This window comes from Diabrotica virgifera, chromosome 8 (genome assembly GCF_917563875.1).
Source record: "Diabrotica virgifera virgifera chromosome 8, PGI_DIABVI_V3a".
In the NCBI taxonomy this organism is placed as follows: domain Eukaryota; kingdom Metazoa; phylum Arthropoda; class Insecta; order Coleoptera; family Chrysomelidae; genus Diabrotica; species Diabrotica virgifera.
Window position 1 is genome coordinate 184,398,990 of NC_065450.1, and position 18,336 is coordinate 184,417,325.

At 33.8% G+C, this 18,336-nt stretch overlaps 1 protein-coding gene across 1 annotated transcript in view; it reads right to left on the reverse strand.

The window, feature by feature from the left end:
- LOC114332608 (cadherin-99C) overlaps window positions 1-18,336 on the reverse strand; it is a 431,877-nt gene continuing 413,541 nt past the window's right edge. Inside the window, exons 22-25 of the mRNA XM_050657985.1 lie at window positions 13,632-13,859; window positions 9,945-10,189; window positions 4,509-4,623; window positions 1-253 (exon numbers count right to left, since the gene is read on the reverse strand). Coding sequence (XP_050513942.1) covers window positions 124-253; window positions 4,509-4,623; window positions 9,945-10,189; window positions 13,632-13,859 — 718 coding nt within the window. The 3' untranslated portion in view covers window positions 1-123. The remainder of the gene's footprint in view (window positions 254-4,508; window positions 4,624-9,944; window positions 10,190-13,631; window positions 13,860-18,336) is intronic.

Consider the following 18,336-nt stretch of genomic DNA (forward strand, 5'->3'; position numbering starts at 1 on the left):
TTTTATATAAAAACTAAATTTATATTAAAATATCCATAGTAAAAAATTAAATTTAAAATATATCTAAATATATCATTATAAATTAGTTAGATATAACTATACACATTTCTTAAAAATATTTATCTACAGTTCCGTCGTTGTTTCTACAGGTGAGTGGTCATAGGTGAAACCTAGATTCAAATAGTCTTTCTTTTCTTTAAACATCACATTATCATTCGTTGGACTGGCATTCATTTCGTCTTCATCGGAAGATCTAAAACACAAATAATTATTACACTTTTATAAAAAAAAACTTTTTATAATACCACGTTTTTATTATTTATACGACACAATATAAAAAGTATAACAAAAACAATTGTTTTTCAAATTAAAATATCTATTTTAAAAACTGAATGTTTATTCATTTTTAATTTGCATTTTTACTCCAATCGGAGTACGGAGGGATCCATTTTCGCTGGAACTTTACCGCGCTGAGCAGATGGGACGTGAATTATACATTGTAGAATTCCCTCGTCTTCTTTAGTCTTAGCGTGCATTATGGCTGGCAATTTTAGAAGCCTCGGAGGTGTAACCAGAAAATGGTCCCAATAGTTTTAATCTGTGGAATGTAAAATAATATTTTAAATATTATTTTATGTGTTATTAGATTCTATCTATCTATCTAATTAGCCTTCTTCGGTCCATCCTTGGACATAGGCCTCCCCAATCCTTTTCCATTCTTCTCTGTCTGTCGCTACAGTTATCCACCTAGAGCCCACGTGCTTCTTGACATCATCTGCCCATCTCATTTGTGGTCTTCCTCTGCTTCGTTTATATTGCCACGGTCTCCAATTTATGAGAATTTTGTTCCATCGGTCTTCCTTTTGTCTTATAGTGTGTCCGGCAAATCTCCATTTCAACTTTGCAACTTCTTGTCTAACATCCCTAACTTTGGTTTTCTCTCTTATCCACTCGTTTCTCTTTTTATCCAATAGTTTTATGTGCAACATTTGCCTTTCCATTGCTCTTTGCGTCTTTATGATCTTGTCCATGTTTGCTTTTGTAAACGTCCACGTTTGGGAACCGTAAGTGAGAACAGGGAGTACGCATTGATTGTATACCTTGGTCTTAAGATGTTGTGGATATCTTTTGTTTTTAAGGATGTAGCTTAGTTTTCCAAATGCCGCCCATGCCAGTCTAACTCGTCTTTTGATCTCTGCTGTTTGGTTTTCCTTGTTAAGTTTTATAATCTGACCCAGATATATATAATAATGAACTTGTTCTATTTCATCTTGTCCGATCCTCATTGTGATGTCCTCATCTGTATTTATTATGATTTTGGTCTTGCTGTAATTCATATTAAGGCCTATCTTTCCGGCTTCTATGTCCAGTTCTTTCATCATTTCAAACAATTCTTCTTTTTTATCGGTTATCAATACGATGTCATCGGCATTATTAGATTAAAACTTAAAATTATTAGATTAAGACTTTTTTCTAGTAGATGTCGCTAGGGCATCCCTGCCATTTCGTTCGTTGCAATTCGTGACTGGACGCCGCGCGCCGGGGATTATTCTGGTTCAGCCAGAGAGAGCTGCATATGCACCTCCTGACGAGAAACTAATAAGTTTCGAAAACAGTAGGGGTAGTCTAGGCGCCAAATAGAGGTCGCCGTGTTCTTTTCAATTCTGATGGACAAACTCAACGGTTTTTTGGCTGCTGATTACGAATTTCGTTGGTGGATTTCGATCCGAGTGGTCAAAAAATTGTTATACCTAAACAATTTAACTGTTTATGTTTATGTTTAACTGTTCTGGCTCAAACTAAAAGAGAAAAAAAAATGTTTCAAATAAAATTTGTTCCTGAATAACAAAACGAAGAAAAAAACGTTTACTAAACTTAAATCCAACAATTAGAACTCAAGAATGCAAATTGAAAAATAAGAATTTTTCGAAGCTTTATCGATCGTAACTCGACTTCTACGCATGCAAATGAGCCTTAGAAGGTCTCATCTTAAAGCTTAATTAATAGAATTCCAAACAAAGTTTGTTAAATTACTTTATCTTCATTTGTTTTTAAAGTTATACCTGTTTCAAGTTATAATTTTCTTTAAAAAATTGTACATTAATTTGTTTATAAGGGTTTCAAGCAAATTTGCGCTATAAACATTTATACTTTAATTAACAATAATGATAGAAGAAGAACTTAAAAGGAACATTTTGAGCTTACGAAAATGTTTGTAAGTTTATTTTTGGCCAAGATATCGATATTGTAATAGCGCGCTCTGATGCGCAAGGTCGGCTCACAGCGTAATGGTTTACGCTCTAACTTATCGATGCAAATTATAATTTGTATATATATGTACGTTATTTTATTTTCATTTTTGAAGATTCTAACAAAATTTTATCATATAATTTTTATAATTAAAGCATCATACTGTACCTCGTATCACCTTTCATTCTATTTACTTTATCTTCTATTTATGTAATAAATGAGAAAAAAAACATTTAAACCTAATATTTCAGAAATGTAACTAAATAGCAAGTCGATACTATTTATTAATACTATTTTTGCAAACATTTTCTTTCATGCATCTGCATCGAGATATACAGGGAATCTCAGCTTTTTGACATCTACACAAGATTTTAGCGCAATTTTTACAATTACATTGTGGTACTAACTCTGTTCTTAGAGGCGTTAAAATTAATACGAGCATTTTCTTAAGCTCAAATTGTTCCTTTTGAGTTCTTCTGTCATTATTGTTAATTAAAGTATAAGTGTTTATAGCTCAAATTTGCTTGAATCCCTTATAAACAAATTAATGTACAATTTTTTTTTAACAAAAATTATAACTTCAAACGGGTATAACTTTAAAACAAATGAAGATAAAGTAATTTAACAAACTTTGTTTGGAAGCCTATTAATTAAGCTTTAAAATTGGACCTTTTCAGGCTCATTTGCATGCGTATGAGCCTAGTTACGATCGATAAAACTTCGAAAAATACTTATTTTGTAATTTGCAATTTGCATTGTGCACTAATTTTACAATATCTTGAGTTCTAATTATTGGATTTAAGTTTAGTAAACGTTTTTTCTTCGTTTTTTAATAAAGAACAAATTCTATTTGAAACTGTGTTTTCTCTGTTTTAGTTTATGAGCCAGAGCCATATAAACAATTAAATTGTTTATAACAATTTTTTGACCACTCAGATCGAAATCCACCCTCGAAATTCGTAATCCGCAGCCAAAAATCCATAAGAAACCATTGAGTTTGTCCATCAGAATTGATAAGGATACGGTGACCCCTCTGGCGCCTAGACTAGGGTGCTTGCCACGCTCTCTGATTGAACTAAGATATAATGCGGCTGTAGTTTCGTATTTCAACCAAATTGAAAATGTTAATTCATTTTTAATTTGCATTTTTACTCCAATCGGAGTACGAGGGGCCCCATTTTCGCTGGAACTTTACCGCGCTGAGCAGATGGGACGTGAATTATAAATTGTAAAATTCCCTTATCTTCTTTAGTCTCAGCGTCCATTAGGCTTGCGTTTTTAGAAGCCTCGGAGATGTAACCATAAAATGTCCCAATAGTTTTAATCTGGTGGAATGTAAAATAATATTTTAAATCTTATTTTACGTGCTATTCGATTAAGATTGAGACTCTTTTCTAGCAGATGTCTCTAGGGCATCCCTGCCATTTCGTTCGTTGCAATTCGTGACTGGACGCCGGGGATTATTCTGGCTAAGTCAGAGAGAGCTACATATGCACCTCCTGACGAGAGACTGACAAGTTTCGAAATCGGTATTTTTTTAATTTTTCAAGTGGGCCGGAAATTGTTATCAACAAATATCTTATATAAAAAAACAATTTCTCAAATCTATTTGAATAAAATTTGTTAGGTGTAACTCTTAGAAATAGATACTTTTTTCTTGGTAATTTTTCGAAAAATGCTTGCTTTTCGAGTTGTTTCCAAGTTTTTGTAAAAAATGCCTTATTTAGTGATTTTTGGAATTTTTTAACTAAAAACCTACTAAATGAAATGCAATTCTACAAAAAGGTTTATAATCGTTAAACTGTTGTAGTTAAGAAAAAGAGAGACGTTCTCACAAACAATTTATTTTTTTTTGACCAGCGAAACCGGTCGTCAGTTGTAAAATAAATTGTTTGTGAGAACGTCTCTCTTTTTCTTTACTACAATAGCATGGACTCACACATCCAACCCATTCATTATGTAAAACTATATTTTTAGCAAGATAGAAACCACTTATTCTTGTCAAAATATTCTTAGTAGTTTTTAAAGGTTTAAAGATTATAATGCTTTTTGTAGAATTTTAATTCAGTAGTTTTGAAAACAATATTCAAACATCACTAAGTAGGCATTTTTTAAACAAAATATTGCAAGCAATTTGCAAAATTTAAACTAACGTTCAATAGAAGAGGAAAACGATAAATGCGGTGTTAATTCTCTGAGCGTAGAATATCCTAAACATGTTAATTTTTCATTAACGACAATAAAATATTGGTACCCACCTATACATATGATCATTCCTTGAAGAATGATCGAGATTTTTTGATAAAACATGATCTCCTACACTAGATGCTCTAGCAGTTGTAGCAGATTCACTGCTGGCAGGACTTTGTTGGCCTGAAAATATAAATATTTAGTATTAAAACAATTTTAAAATGATTAAAATATTTCAGTTTAGAACTAAGACAAAGAATGGTTCAGTGTTATGTTTGTTTTGTACTTTTGTATGGTGCCGAAGTGTGGACATTAAAAATATCGATGAAGTAGTTTTCAATCCTAATAGCAATATTAATAATATTTAAAAATATTAAAATATTACTAAAAGATTTTTAAATTGAAAACTTATTGATCCATTTTCTTGGTAACACCTACAAGGCTTCTAAAATTTGCAAGCCCGATGGATCCTGAAACGAAGAAGGCAAGAGAGAATTCAAAAAACTTACAATTCACGACCCCGTCTGTTCAGCTGGTAAATCCCAACAGAAAATGGACCTAGTTACTCAGAAGTAACGACCAATATAAAAATAAAATAAAAATATAATTTTTATTCAGTTGCAATGCGAAGGCAAAACAATCTTATTTTTCAGTTAGAATACGGAGCGCAGTCCAGCACTCTTAATCGACGATTTTCGACTCTTGTTGGAATCTCATCGGAGAGAACGTAGGTCTGCTGCTCCATACTCCAAGTGACCAACACCGAGAGTTTATCCCCCACACCGCAACTGACATGAATGGACTAGGTGACTAGCGTCACCTGGCAATTGAAAGATTTCAATATTATTCAAAAATATTACTAAAAGATTTTTAAATTGAAAACTTATTGGTCCATTTTCTTGGTAACACCTCCAAGGCTTCTAACTCTCGGTGTTGGTTACTTGGAGTATGGAGCAGCAGGCCTACATTCTCTCCGATAAGACTCCAACAAGAGTCGAAAATCGTCGATTAAGAGTGCTGGACTGCGCTCCGTATTCTAAGTGAAAAATAAGATTGTGTTGCCTTCGCATTGCAACTGAATAAAAATGGAATTTTTATTTTATTTTTATATTGGTCGTTACTTCTTTGAGTAACTAGGTCTATTTTCTGTTGGAATTTACCAGCTGAACAGACGGGGTCGTGAATTGTAAGTTTTTTGAATTCCCTATTGTCTTCTTCGCTTCAGCATCCATCTGGCTTGCAAATTTTAGAAGCCTTGGAGGTGTTACCAAGAAAATGGACCAATAAGTTTTCAATTTAAAAATATTGAAGTAATATTTTAATATTTTTAAATATTATTAATATTGCTATTAGGATTGAAAACTACTTCATCTTTCAATTGCCAGATGACGCTAGTCACCTAGTCCATTCACGTCAGTTGCGGTGTGGGGGATAAACTCTCGGTGTTGGTCACTTGGAGTATGGAGCAGCAGGCCTACGTTCTCTCCGATGAGACTCCAGCAAGAGTCGAAAATCGTCGATTAAGAGTGCTGGACTGCGCTCTGTATTCTAAGTGAAAAATAAGATTGTTTTGCCTTCGCATTGCAACTGAATAAAAATGAAATTTTTATTTTTTTTAAATATCGATTTATACAGAATTGAAGCATTGAAAATGTGGATTTATAGACGGATGCTGAAGACACGGGCGCCCATATAAAAATTTTTGGAGAGGGGCCAGACGTGAAGATGTTGCACATTATATTTTGTATACTTTGGATAACCATATATTGTTTAAAGCACCCGAACAGCTAGGGGGGCCGTGCGAACAGCAAGAACAATTTATGAGGAAGTACTAGGAAGAGTTAACGAAGATAGAGAACTTCTAAAGACTGTTACAATACCGGAAAATGTCGTATCTGGGACATACGAGTACAGTGAGGGGAAATCGATATAAAATATTACAACTGACTCTTAAAGGCAAAATAGAGGGCTGTATAAGTGTAGAAAACAAGTTTCTTGGTTAAAAACCATTCGTGAATGGACTCAGATATCAAATGCAGGACAATAATTATTCCATATTGAAGAAGATCGAGTAGCCTTCGCAATGCTGTGAAGAAGAAGAAACATTTTAGGCAAAAAACGGGTTGTATAGCTTTCGTCCGTCTGTGAACGGAGCGATGGATCTATATATCTTTAATTTACTTTAATTTATTATATTTTATTTTAATTTATTTCTGGGCATCAAAGTAAGGCTCCTACAATGTTATATCTTTTCAATACGCTACAGAGTAGAATCCTGGACACTTACTGAAGCGATGGAGAAGAAACTTGAAGATTTCGAGATGTGACTGTACAGGCGAATCCTAAGATGGACGGACAATCAATGAGAACATACGACGAAGAATGGGGAAAGAAGCAGAAGTGGTGCAAACGTACAATCCGACCAGCGAGAGCTGGCGGGTGACCTTAATCGCAAGTGTCAAAAATGCGTGGTTGCCGTATCAAAAATTTAGTTGGGATCTGAAAATTACGTTAGTATATATTCACTACGATGTGAACTCCTAGCCGACACCAATATAAATAATAGACCAAGAGGCAGCGCTGAAAAATGTCTTTGAATTTACTAAAGCTAGATTTTTCACAGTTGATTACTGTGAGTGTGTAGAAAAACATACTGCGGTCGGTCAAGCAAAACGTTTAACAGGGGTTACTGAGAGGGTATCAAAGTTGCTTTCCTACGAAGGTAATTGTTTCCATTTACTAAGGCTGAAAATCAGTACACACATTCTAAATTAAATATAAATAAAAGTTATTATAGTCGGTCAGCTGTATGACGGGACAGAGCCGGTCGGTCGGTCCCAATAGTCGATTGAGGAAATAAAGCATTTTGGCTCGCAATTTTTTTGTCCAGCATGGATTTACTTAAAATTTTCACAGAAGGTAGGAAATAGTCCAAGAATCATTTTATATATCATGCCGCTATCATACGCTAAAACCTTGGGGGTGGTTGCCACTCCATCTCAGGGGGTGGGAATTTTTTATTACATTTTAACTATGTAATTCGATGGAAATAGTGATTCTAAGAAAAAATGTTTTTTACATTTTCTTTGTAAAACTTATATTTTTTGAGTTATTCGCGCTTGAAAATAACAGTTTTTCGACGAAAATATCGACTTTTTTAGGGGGTTTTTTGAGAATACCTCGAAAAATATATTATGCATTTAATAAAAAAAACGTAGATATCGAAATTGTATCTTTTAGTAACACAAACCAAATTCTTTTCCTATAATATCTTTAAGACCAATACAAACCGAGATACGGCATGTTAAAGGTTAGCTTTTTTCGTCAAATGCACAATTTGAAATATTCAAAGCCAAATAATGTTAAAAATTTGCATTTTTCGAGGAAAACTTAAATAAACTTTTTTCAAGCATACAATTAGACCTTTTAAAAATAATAATAAAAAACTTCTAGCATGAAAATTAAGCGACTTACCAAAAAATATCGGTACCTGCTTTTCTCTACGAAAAAATCAGTGAAAACAACCCCCTAACTACCTTCCTAATTCAAAATTGGTCTTCACCTTTCTGTAGTTCCTTTTATATTTATATTATCAATACATTCAAGGAGTTTGACCTATTTAAAATGCCTAATTTTGGAAAAATTGGAGCTTAAAGAAAAATTGATTTTTTGCAATTTGGTATGTTTCACCTTTTACTTCAAAATATCTCCGAAAATACTGAAGATATGAAAAAAATTATATACTACTAAATTGTAGCTTTTTTAATGACTAAAATTACCCTGTGCATATATTTTCATTACAGTGAATAGTTAGCCAGATATAGCTGTTTAAAACCTCTATTTACCAGCAAACACCCCCTTATTCGAGCCCTTTAAACCCGCCCCAATTAAAATCTAAGGCATCTTACGGATTTTAATTTACACAGTCTTATAGCTCTTTAAAAATCCTACAAAATCATTTTTGTGGGGTCTCATTACTGAGAGGGTATCAAAGTTGCTTTCCTACGAAGGTAATTAAATCCCTTTACTAAGGCTGAAAATCAGTACACAGTGAGATATAATATTTTTCCAAAATTAGGCATTTTAAATAGGTCAAACTCTTTGAGTGTATTGATAATATAAATATAAAAGGAACTACAGAAAGGTAAAGACCAATTTTGAATTAGGAAGGTAGTTAGGGGGTTGTTTTCACTGATTTTTTCGTAAAGAAAAGGAGGTACCGACATTTTTTTTTATTAAAGTCGCTTAATTTTCATGCTAGAAACTTTTTATTATTTTTTTGGAAAGGTCTAATTGTATACTTAAAAAATGATTTTTTGAGTTTTCCTCGAAAAATGCAAATTTTTCCCATTATTTGGCTTTGAATATTTCAAATTATGCATTTGACGAAAAAAGCTAACCGTTAACATGCCGTATCTCGGTTTGTATTGGTCTTAAAGATATTATCGGAAAAGAATTTGGTTTGTGTTACTAAAAGATACAATTTTGATATGTACAGTTTTTTTGATTAAATGCATATTTTTCGAGGTATTCTCAAAAAACCCTCTAAAAAAGACGATTTTTTCGTCGAATAACTGTTATTTTCGAGCGCGAATAACTCGAAAAATGTTAGTTTTACGAAGAAAATGCACAAACATTTTTTTCTTAGAATCACTTTTTCCATCGAATTACATGGTTAAAATGTAATAAAAAATTCCCACCCCCGAGATGGGGTGGCAACCACCCCCAAGGTTTTAGCGTATGATAGCGGCATGATATAGAAAATGATTCTTGGACTATTCCCTATCTTCTGTAAAAATTTCAAGTAAATCCATGCTGGACGAAAAAATTGCGAGCCAAAATGCTTCATTTCCTCAATCGACTATTGGGGCCGACCCTCAATCGACTATTGGGGCCGACCGACCGGCTCTGTCCTGTCATACAGCTGACCGACTATAATAACTTTTATTTATATTTAATTTAGAATGTGTGTACTGATTTTCAGCCTTAGTAAATGGAATTAATTACCTTCGTTGGATAGCAACTTTTATACCCTCTCAGTAACCCCTGTTCTACGTTTCGCTTGACTGACCTCAGTATGTTTCTCTACACACTCACAGTAATTAACTGTAAAAAATCTAGCTTTAGTAAATTCAAATAGATTTTTCAGCGCTGGCTCTCCGTCTATAATCAATCCTTTCCACTTTTCAATTTGTTTTTCGCGCAACCCGCCAGCACACTTGTCGGATAGTAGGTACACGATTAAAAGGAAAAAGTTAGTAATATCACGGACCATTGTGAGAAACGGCACTAAATGTAGATTATTAAGAATAATCCCCCAAGACAAAGAATTCGGAAAGCGAGGAATTGGTAGAATATCAATAATAGAAGAATATCATAGTTAAGAAACCCGAGGAAATGGTTCTCCACAACAACTAATACATTTTTAAAGCATCAGTCAAGTAAAATATAGCCAGAATGATATGTATTCGAATAGGCATCAAACGAAGAAAAATTCTACTTACCATATTTTTTAAGATTGTTATCTTTGCTTATATAACTGACGTTGTCTAAATTAAACGTGTGGTTCTTATTACTAAAATCTAAATGTAGATCGTTGTAGTCTTCCTGATCGTCTACAGGTACGCACATCTGTAGAACTTGAGTTTCGTATTCTTTTAGATTTGGTTCTACGTAGACTGTGTCGTATCGTGTCGGACTAGAAGGCACTGTGTATTGTCGTTGGACTTGCTCCTTGTAAGATTTATACCTAGAAATAATAAAAGCTGTTAATAACAATAATAAGCGATTAGCGGTTGAGTGGTTCATAGTTAAGCAGTTTTCTTTTTTCTTTGTTAACTGTTTAAAGACTGATTTATCTTACGACGGGCCGTATACGGAATGTGCCGTAGAACAAAAGACGGCGCACGTCCCCGTGTCGCCCCGTTCCGTTGTACTATAAACTAGCCAATGCAAACTGCCGACACTCAACAGTCAATGATTCATTCTACTATACATTATAAGAAGTACAAAAGTAAATTGCTCTAGTAATGAAACAAGTAATTTCCAAATTGAATTAAAAAAATAATTTTATAATTTTTTAGTATTTTATAATATTTAAGTATTAATAAGAAGTTATTTACAGTAAACTTTTTTGATCTAATTTTGCACATTTTACGCGGAAATGTTTGTTTGCCTTTTTGGTTACGCCAAAAATAAACCATAAACTTAACTTAGATTAAATAAAAAAATATGAAATTTTTTTTAAAAACGTTTTTCTTTATTTACGAGTGACTAAAATTAAATATATAAAAAAATCAACTAAAAAGCAAAAAATAAAAAAAAATTGTAAAAATCTAACACATTCGTCAAAGAAAAGCGTGGCGCGTCTACATCGAATAAACGGTTTTCGCCCCACGCTTTTCTCTAACGAATGTGTTAGATTTTTTTTTAATTTTTTTTTTATTTTTTGCTTTTTAGTTGATTTTTTTATATTTTTTTATTTTTTACTTTTTAGTCTTACACTTTTCAAACATTAAAATATATCGTCCTGTTTATTAAATATCTATAAAACATATGATGTACTAACATGAAAAGTAGTCGGAATAGTCAAAAAATTTAAAACATTATTGTTTATGTATGAAGCATAACGTAAACAATTAACGTAAAAAGTGAAATTATGTATGAATGCATAAGTCTGCAAAATTTTCAGTCATTTGCATTGAAGAAAAGGCGGTCAAATTAACGTCTAAAGATTTGACCCAAACGATTGAGCTAAAGAAAAGCGTTTAATTAATACACCAAAACGAATTCTAATGTTAATTGTAGCACACAACGTCTCTACCGGTGGTTTTTCTAAGACTACGATAAAAACACGAATTTTTTTAATTCGAGTTTTGGTTGAAGTTTTATTTCGTATCGTATTGAAATTTGACCCGAATAAGTGCCGATTTTTATACAGGGTGTTTCATTAATAATTGTCCATATAGTAACTGGAGAAACCTTAGCATAAAATACGAAGATTTAACCTAAAACGCTTAAATAAAATGTGGTTCCTTACTGAGTTACAGGGTGTTTTGTCAAAAAATTTGAAAATTATTTTTGCTCAGCATTTTAAAACTATTCGACGTATCCTTTTCATACTTGGCAGAAAGTGCGACTACTATACACCCTACTAAATTATGATAAACAAACGTTTATAGCTACTACCAGAGGCGCACGACAGGGGATAGTGAATGGTTGACCCTTCTCAAATTCTACGCCACTGGAGGAATTACTACTTTAGTGCCATTTTTAGATTCTCCAATACTTTCTACGAATATAATATACTCCTCATTGGTAACGATAAAGTCATTAGTTTTCGAGATATTTGAAGTTAAATATGAAACGGCACAGTTATTTTGATTAATTTGCGATATGATTCATATAATATGATTAAAATTTAAAACTTATTTGTACTCAGTACTTTAAAACTATTTGGCGTATCCTTATCATACTTGGCAGAAAGTGTAGGTACTGTACACCCTACTAAATTAAGATAAATAAACGTTTCTAGCTACTACCAGAGGCGTACGACAGGGGATATTGGCTGGTTGACCCTTCCCAAATTCTACGCCACTGACGAAATTGCTATTTTAGTGTAATTTTTTGATTTTCCAGTACTTTTTATGTAAATAATATACTTTTAACTCGTAACGATAAAATGATTAGTTTTCGAAATATTTGAAATTAAAAATAAAGCGACACAATACATTAATCAAAATAACCGTGTCGTTTCCGTTTTAACTTCAAATATCTCGAAAATTAATGACTTTATCGTTACGAAGCATAGAATGTAATAAACATTTTTTTAGAAAACATATTATTTGCTATCAGAAATATGTCCATTGGCTTATTTTATTATATAATACATTAGACTCTCTTTATAACGAACACAGGTATTACGAGGTTTCGCTCATAACGAGGTACACTTAATATGTTCCATGAAATTTCTATTGAACTATAACACCTCTATAACGAGGCATATTTGGTTATAATATAACGAGGTATATTTGGTTATAACGAGGAAAAATGAAATCGAAGAATATGTTTCTTCACCTGTTTTTGGTGTGGTGATGGCTATAAATAAATACCTCAACTACCTGTATACACGAATGTCCAACATCTGTATGTTTACCGAGGTCAGTAACTTCTTCCTTCCTGTTTATCTATGGACCGATATTGAATATTGTAGTAAATTTATAATTTACGATGGACAAGTTTCATTGTTGAGGTCGACCATCGACACCTAATAAACTACGTAAGAGGTATCAAAACATTTCAGTAGTGGTGGTATGCATAAAATTATTGTTGTCTGATGTAAGATTCGCTTATAATGACGTAATTAGTCCGCCATTTCAGTTCTCGTTATAGAGGGAGTCTACTGTAATAATAGTCTCCTACCTGCGTGGAAGTCGGACACCTACCGCCTGAGCTATCCGGGCCCATATATTTTATCCAGAAGTCAATTAAGGATTTCTCTTTAAAACTGTCTTCTGTGAAATCGATGAATGTTTCCTGTAAATCCTGTAATTCTAACTCATTTGGTTTTCTGAATTCCTGCAAAAGGATTTCTGATTCAATCAAGTTTGGAATAATCTTGAGGAGAAATATTTATTAGAACATTCTTGAATAGATTCCAAGTGAAGAATTATATTAGCAACCACATCTGGTATTGGATATATTTCGTTTTCGTCAAAAAATGATGACAGCGTCGGAAATGCAGAGGCAGAGGCATCCTTGTCCTGTATTTGAGAACTTAAATGAACCAACTTTTTCTTAAAGTAAGTAGTTTACTTTCTCATTGGCTGTGAAGGGTGCTGTGTTTGCTTTCTGAAGCCCCATGTACAGCGTGTTAAGTCTGTCATTATTTTTTTCAGTTAAAAGCATTAAAACTTCTGACCACAATTTGAAGAAACGGGCGAAAACTTGTGCTGGGATGAAGAGACGTACTGGCACTTCCGTAGACAAAAGTCCATCGTAATCGCTTGTTTCACCCACGCGACGCGTACCACCTGAAACCTTCCCGCGTACCACCAGTGGTACGCGTACCACCGGTTGGGAACCCCTGGTCTAAAGATTTGACGCAAACTATTGAACTAAAAAAAGCGTTTAAAAATAGTAGAAAATGTTGACCAAGTCCAAAAACAATTTATAATAAAAAATCTCCTTACCTTGACCAAGACACACAGATATAAATGATTCCTACAAATCCTAAGATACCTATGATACACGCAATTACAATTAAAGCGTATGGGAAAATATCTGTGTTAAACGACGCCATTACAGTCGTTTTTGGTTTTTGAATTGCTAGTGGTTCGTGGATGCTGACAGCCGTTTGCTTAATTTGACTGGTTATGGCGACTGTTATATTCGCCATAGCATATTTCTCGTAAATGGCCCTAAAACAAATTGTCATAATAATTTAAAGTGCCTACCTAATAATTAAAATATAAACTTGCGCGCATAGAAATTGGCACACTTAAAAATTTGGTCATTTTTGATGTCTCTAATTTCCTAAACCTGTTGTCCGATTTAAGTGATTTTTTTTTAATATATTATAGCCTTACTTCAACAATGCCGCTGTAATAATATTGTTGTTAAACAGATAAATTTTCATTGTATTTATACCGGGTGTACGAATCAAACTCTGTTTTTTTCTCAAAGTTCGCATCATCCTGTGGAATATTCCAGCATTTATAAAATACTAAAATTAAAACCCAACTATAGCAGCATGTTTTCTCAACATTTTGTTTTTTGATTCATTCGCTTATGTTGGACCATAAAAAATTGGGTACTTTAACAACTACATGTAGCCATGTTTTTCATCAAGAAAGGGTGTTTTTAAATAAGTATGGCAAACTTAGCCAAACTTAGAGCATAAAAAAATAATGACAGTTTGCTTTATAATCGTATATCCGAAAATGCTTCGTTTCCTAGATAGGGGATGTTGAAGTTTTTCTTACAAACTGACGATTTATTTATTGCTTTAAAACCGGTTGAGATATGCAAATGAAATTTGGTGTGTGTTAAAACCTAGTTATTGCACATTTTTTGACATACACTTAAGTATTTAATATTCACCATTGGCGCTCATACGGGTAATATGCGCGCCAATGGTGAATATAAAATTCTTAATTGTAGGTCAAAAAATGTGCCATAACTACGTCTTAAAATCCAGGAAATTTCAGTTGCATGTCTCAACCGGTTTTAAAGCAATAAATAAATCGTAAGTTTGTAAGAAAACTTTCAACATCCCCTATCTAGGAAACGAAGCATTTTAGGATATACGATTATAAAGCAAACTATCATTATTTTTTCATGCAGAATTACCCCTTAAAGTTTGCCATACTTATTTAAAAACTAGTACCTAGTTGGCTAGTTTAATGGCTAGTTGTTAAAGTACCTAACTTTTTATGGTCCAACATAAGTGAATGAATCAAAAACAGAATGTTGAGAAAACATGATGCTATAGTTGGATTTTAATTTTAGTATTTTATAAATGCTAGAATATTCCATACAAGGCAGTGTGAACTTTGAGAAAAAACACAGTTTGATTGGTACACCCGGTATACAATGAAAAATTACCTGTTTAGCAACAATCTTATTACACCGATATTGTTAAAGAATAAGGCTATAACATATTAAAAAAATCACTTACATCGGACAACAGGTTTAGCAAATATGAGACATCAAAAATGACCAAATTTTTAAGGGCCGATCTCTATGCACGCAAGTTTATAAAAACAAGTTAAAAATGAGAGAAATAATTCCCCAGTACCCCCGAGATACTCGGGTTAATTAGTTCAAGCAGCATCCCCGAGAAGGGGTGCTACTCACCCCAGGGCAAAAGCACACTTCGGCACAATATCACTTTTTTCTTTGACATGTTACCTATGCATATGCCTAATTTCATGTCAATCCAAGCGGTTCTTTAAAATATAGAACAAAAACCGTGAATAAATGGACTATAATCTATTAAAACCCTCCTTAAACCCCACACTCTACACAGTAGATACAAAAACGAACAACTGATAATTATTACTTGCAGTTAAAGATACAGGAAAAATCTTCAATGCTGTATTATTAGATACAATTTAATGGAAAATAATATTTTAGAAAGCAGAAGAGATTTAATTACTTTGGTAATAAACTATTTTGTCGTAAGTTCATAAATGCCATTGCTGTTCTAAAGAAAATAATTTTAAATTTTAGATTACATTTTAAACAATATTTTAAACTTTTATTTCAAAGAATCAATAAAAAATTTAAAATTATTTTGTTGTTTAATACTATTTTGAAGCTATTTCTTTGTGGCATTTATGTAATTTATTATTCTAACTGGGAAATAAGTCAAAATTTAACTTAAAAAATGATTTTATTGACGTTTCGACGTCCACATCGGACGTCGTTTTCAAAAGACAAAATATTACTATATTAAACAAAAATGTTTTTACTTAGTAAAAAATTGTTCTAATAATTTAATTTAATCCGACTCATTTATATCGGCCATTTAGACATATTTTACATTTTAAAGTAGAAGACTTTATTTTTATATCGATATATCCACATGTCCTCATACGATAAGGCATAGAGAAATAACAACTTAAAAAATAAATAACCATTTTGAATTTCGTTGCAAAAGGAAAGCACAGCCGAACAATATTCTAGTCCAATCAGAGAGTTCATCAAGCACCTCTACCGGTTTCGAAACTTATTAGTCTCTCATCAGGAGGCACATATGTTGCCCCCCTGATCCAACCAAAACAAACCCTAGCGCGCAGTCCCGGATTGCAACGAACGAAATGGCATAGATGCCCTAGCGGCAACTGCTAGCAAAAAGACTAAGTTTTCACTCTAGTGGCATATAAAACAACATAATGCTATTCTACATCCCACCAGAATGAAAACAATGGGAACCTTCTCTGGTTACACGTCCGAGGCTTCTACAATTTGCAAGCCATACGGATGCTGAGACTAAGGAAGATGAGGGAATTCTACAATTTACAATTCACGTCCCATCTGCTCAGCGCGGTAAAGTTCCAACGAGAATGGTTCCCTTTGTACTCTAATCAGAGTAAATGTAAATCAAAAATGAATAACCATTTTCAATTTCGTTGCAAAAGGAAAGCACAGCCGAACAATATTCTAGTCCAATCAGAGAGTGCAGAAACTATTACTGTTTTATATGCCACTAGAGTGAAAACTTAGTCTTTTTGCTAGCAGTTGCCGCTAGGGCATCTATGCCATTTCGTTCGTTGCAATCCGGGACTGCGCGCTGGGGTTTGTTTTGGTTGGATCAGGGAGGGCAACATATGTGCCTCCTGATGAGAGACTAATAAGTTTCGAAACCGGTAGAGGTGCTTGATGCACTCTCTGATTGGACTAGAATATTGTTCGGCTGTGCTTTCCTTTTGCAACGAAATTGAAAATGGTTATTCATTTTTGATTTACATTTACTCTGATTAGAGTACAAAGGGAACCATTCTCGTTGAAACTTTACCGTGCTGAGCAGATGGGACGTGAATTGTATATTGTAGAATTCGCTCATCTTCCTTAGTCTCAGCATCCGTATGGCTTGCAAATTGTAGAAGCCTCGGAGGTGTAACCAGAGAAGGTTCCCATTGTTTTCATTCTGGTGGGATGTAGAATAGCATTATGTTGTTTTATATACCACTAGAGTGAAAACTTAGTCTTTTTGCTAGCAGTTGCCGCTAGGGCATCTATGCCATTTCGTTCGTTGCAATCCGGGACTGCGCGCTGGGGTTTGTTTTGGTTGGATCAGGGAGGGCAGCATATGTGCCTCCTGATGAGAGACTAATAAGTTTCGAAACCGGTAGAGGTGCTTGATGCACTCTCTGATTGGACTAGAATATTGTTCGGCTGTGCTTTCCTTTTGCAACGAAATTGAAAATGGTTATTCATTTTTGATTTACATTTACTCTAATTAGAGTACAAAGGGAACCATTATCGTTGGAACTTTACCGCGCTGAGCAGATGGGACGTGAATTGTAAATTGTAGAATTCCCTCATCTTCCTTAGTCTCAGCATCCGTATGGCTTGCAAATTGTAGAAGCCTCGGAGGTGTAACCAGAGAAGGTTCCCATTGTTTTCATTCTGGTGGGATGTAGAATAGCATTATGCTGTTTTATATGCCACTAGAGTGAAAACTTAGTCTTTTTAATAGCAGTTGCCGCTAGGGCATCTATGCCATTTCGTTCGTTGCAATCCGGGACTGCGCGCTGGGGTTTGTTTTGGTTGGATCAGGGAGGGCAACATATGTGCCTCCTGATGAGAGACTAATAAGTTTCGAAACCGGTAGAGGTGCTTGATGCACTCTCTGATTGGACTAGAATATTGTTCGGCTGTGCTTTCCTTTTGCAACGAAATTGAAAATGGTTATTCATTTTTGATTTACATTTACTCTGATTAGAGTACAAAGGGAACCATTCTCGTTGGAACTTTACCGCGCTGAGCAGATGGGACGTGAATTGTAAATTGTAGAATTCCCTCATCTTCCTTAGTCTCAGCATCCGTATGGCTTGCAAATTGTAGAAGCCTCGGAGGTGTAACCAGAGAAGGTTCCCATTGTTTTCATTTTGGTGGGATGTAGAATAGCATTATGTTGTTTTATATTATTTATGTTGTCTTTTTAAATAACAACTTGTTTTTATTTTCTCTATGCGATAAGGGCAGTCGCCAAGAAGCAATAGCCAAGAAAGGTTCGTAAAGCATTCGTCGAGTCTTTAAACACCACGGCCAAGTCATATGGGTGAAACAATCCCTTAGCGTGCATCTCTTCAAAGTGGTTCGTGTCGTATTTATCAAACTTTAGACAGTTCAAAGTGTAACGGACTTATCCTATATTTTACTGTTTAA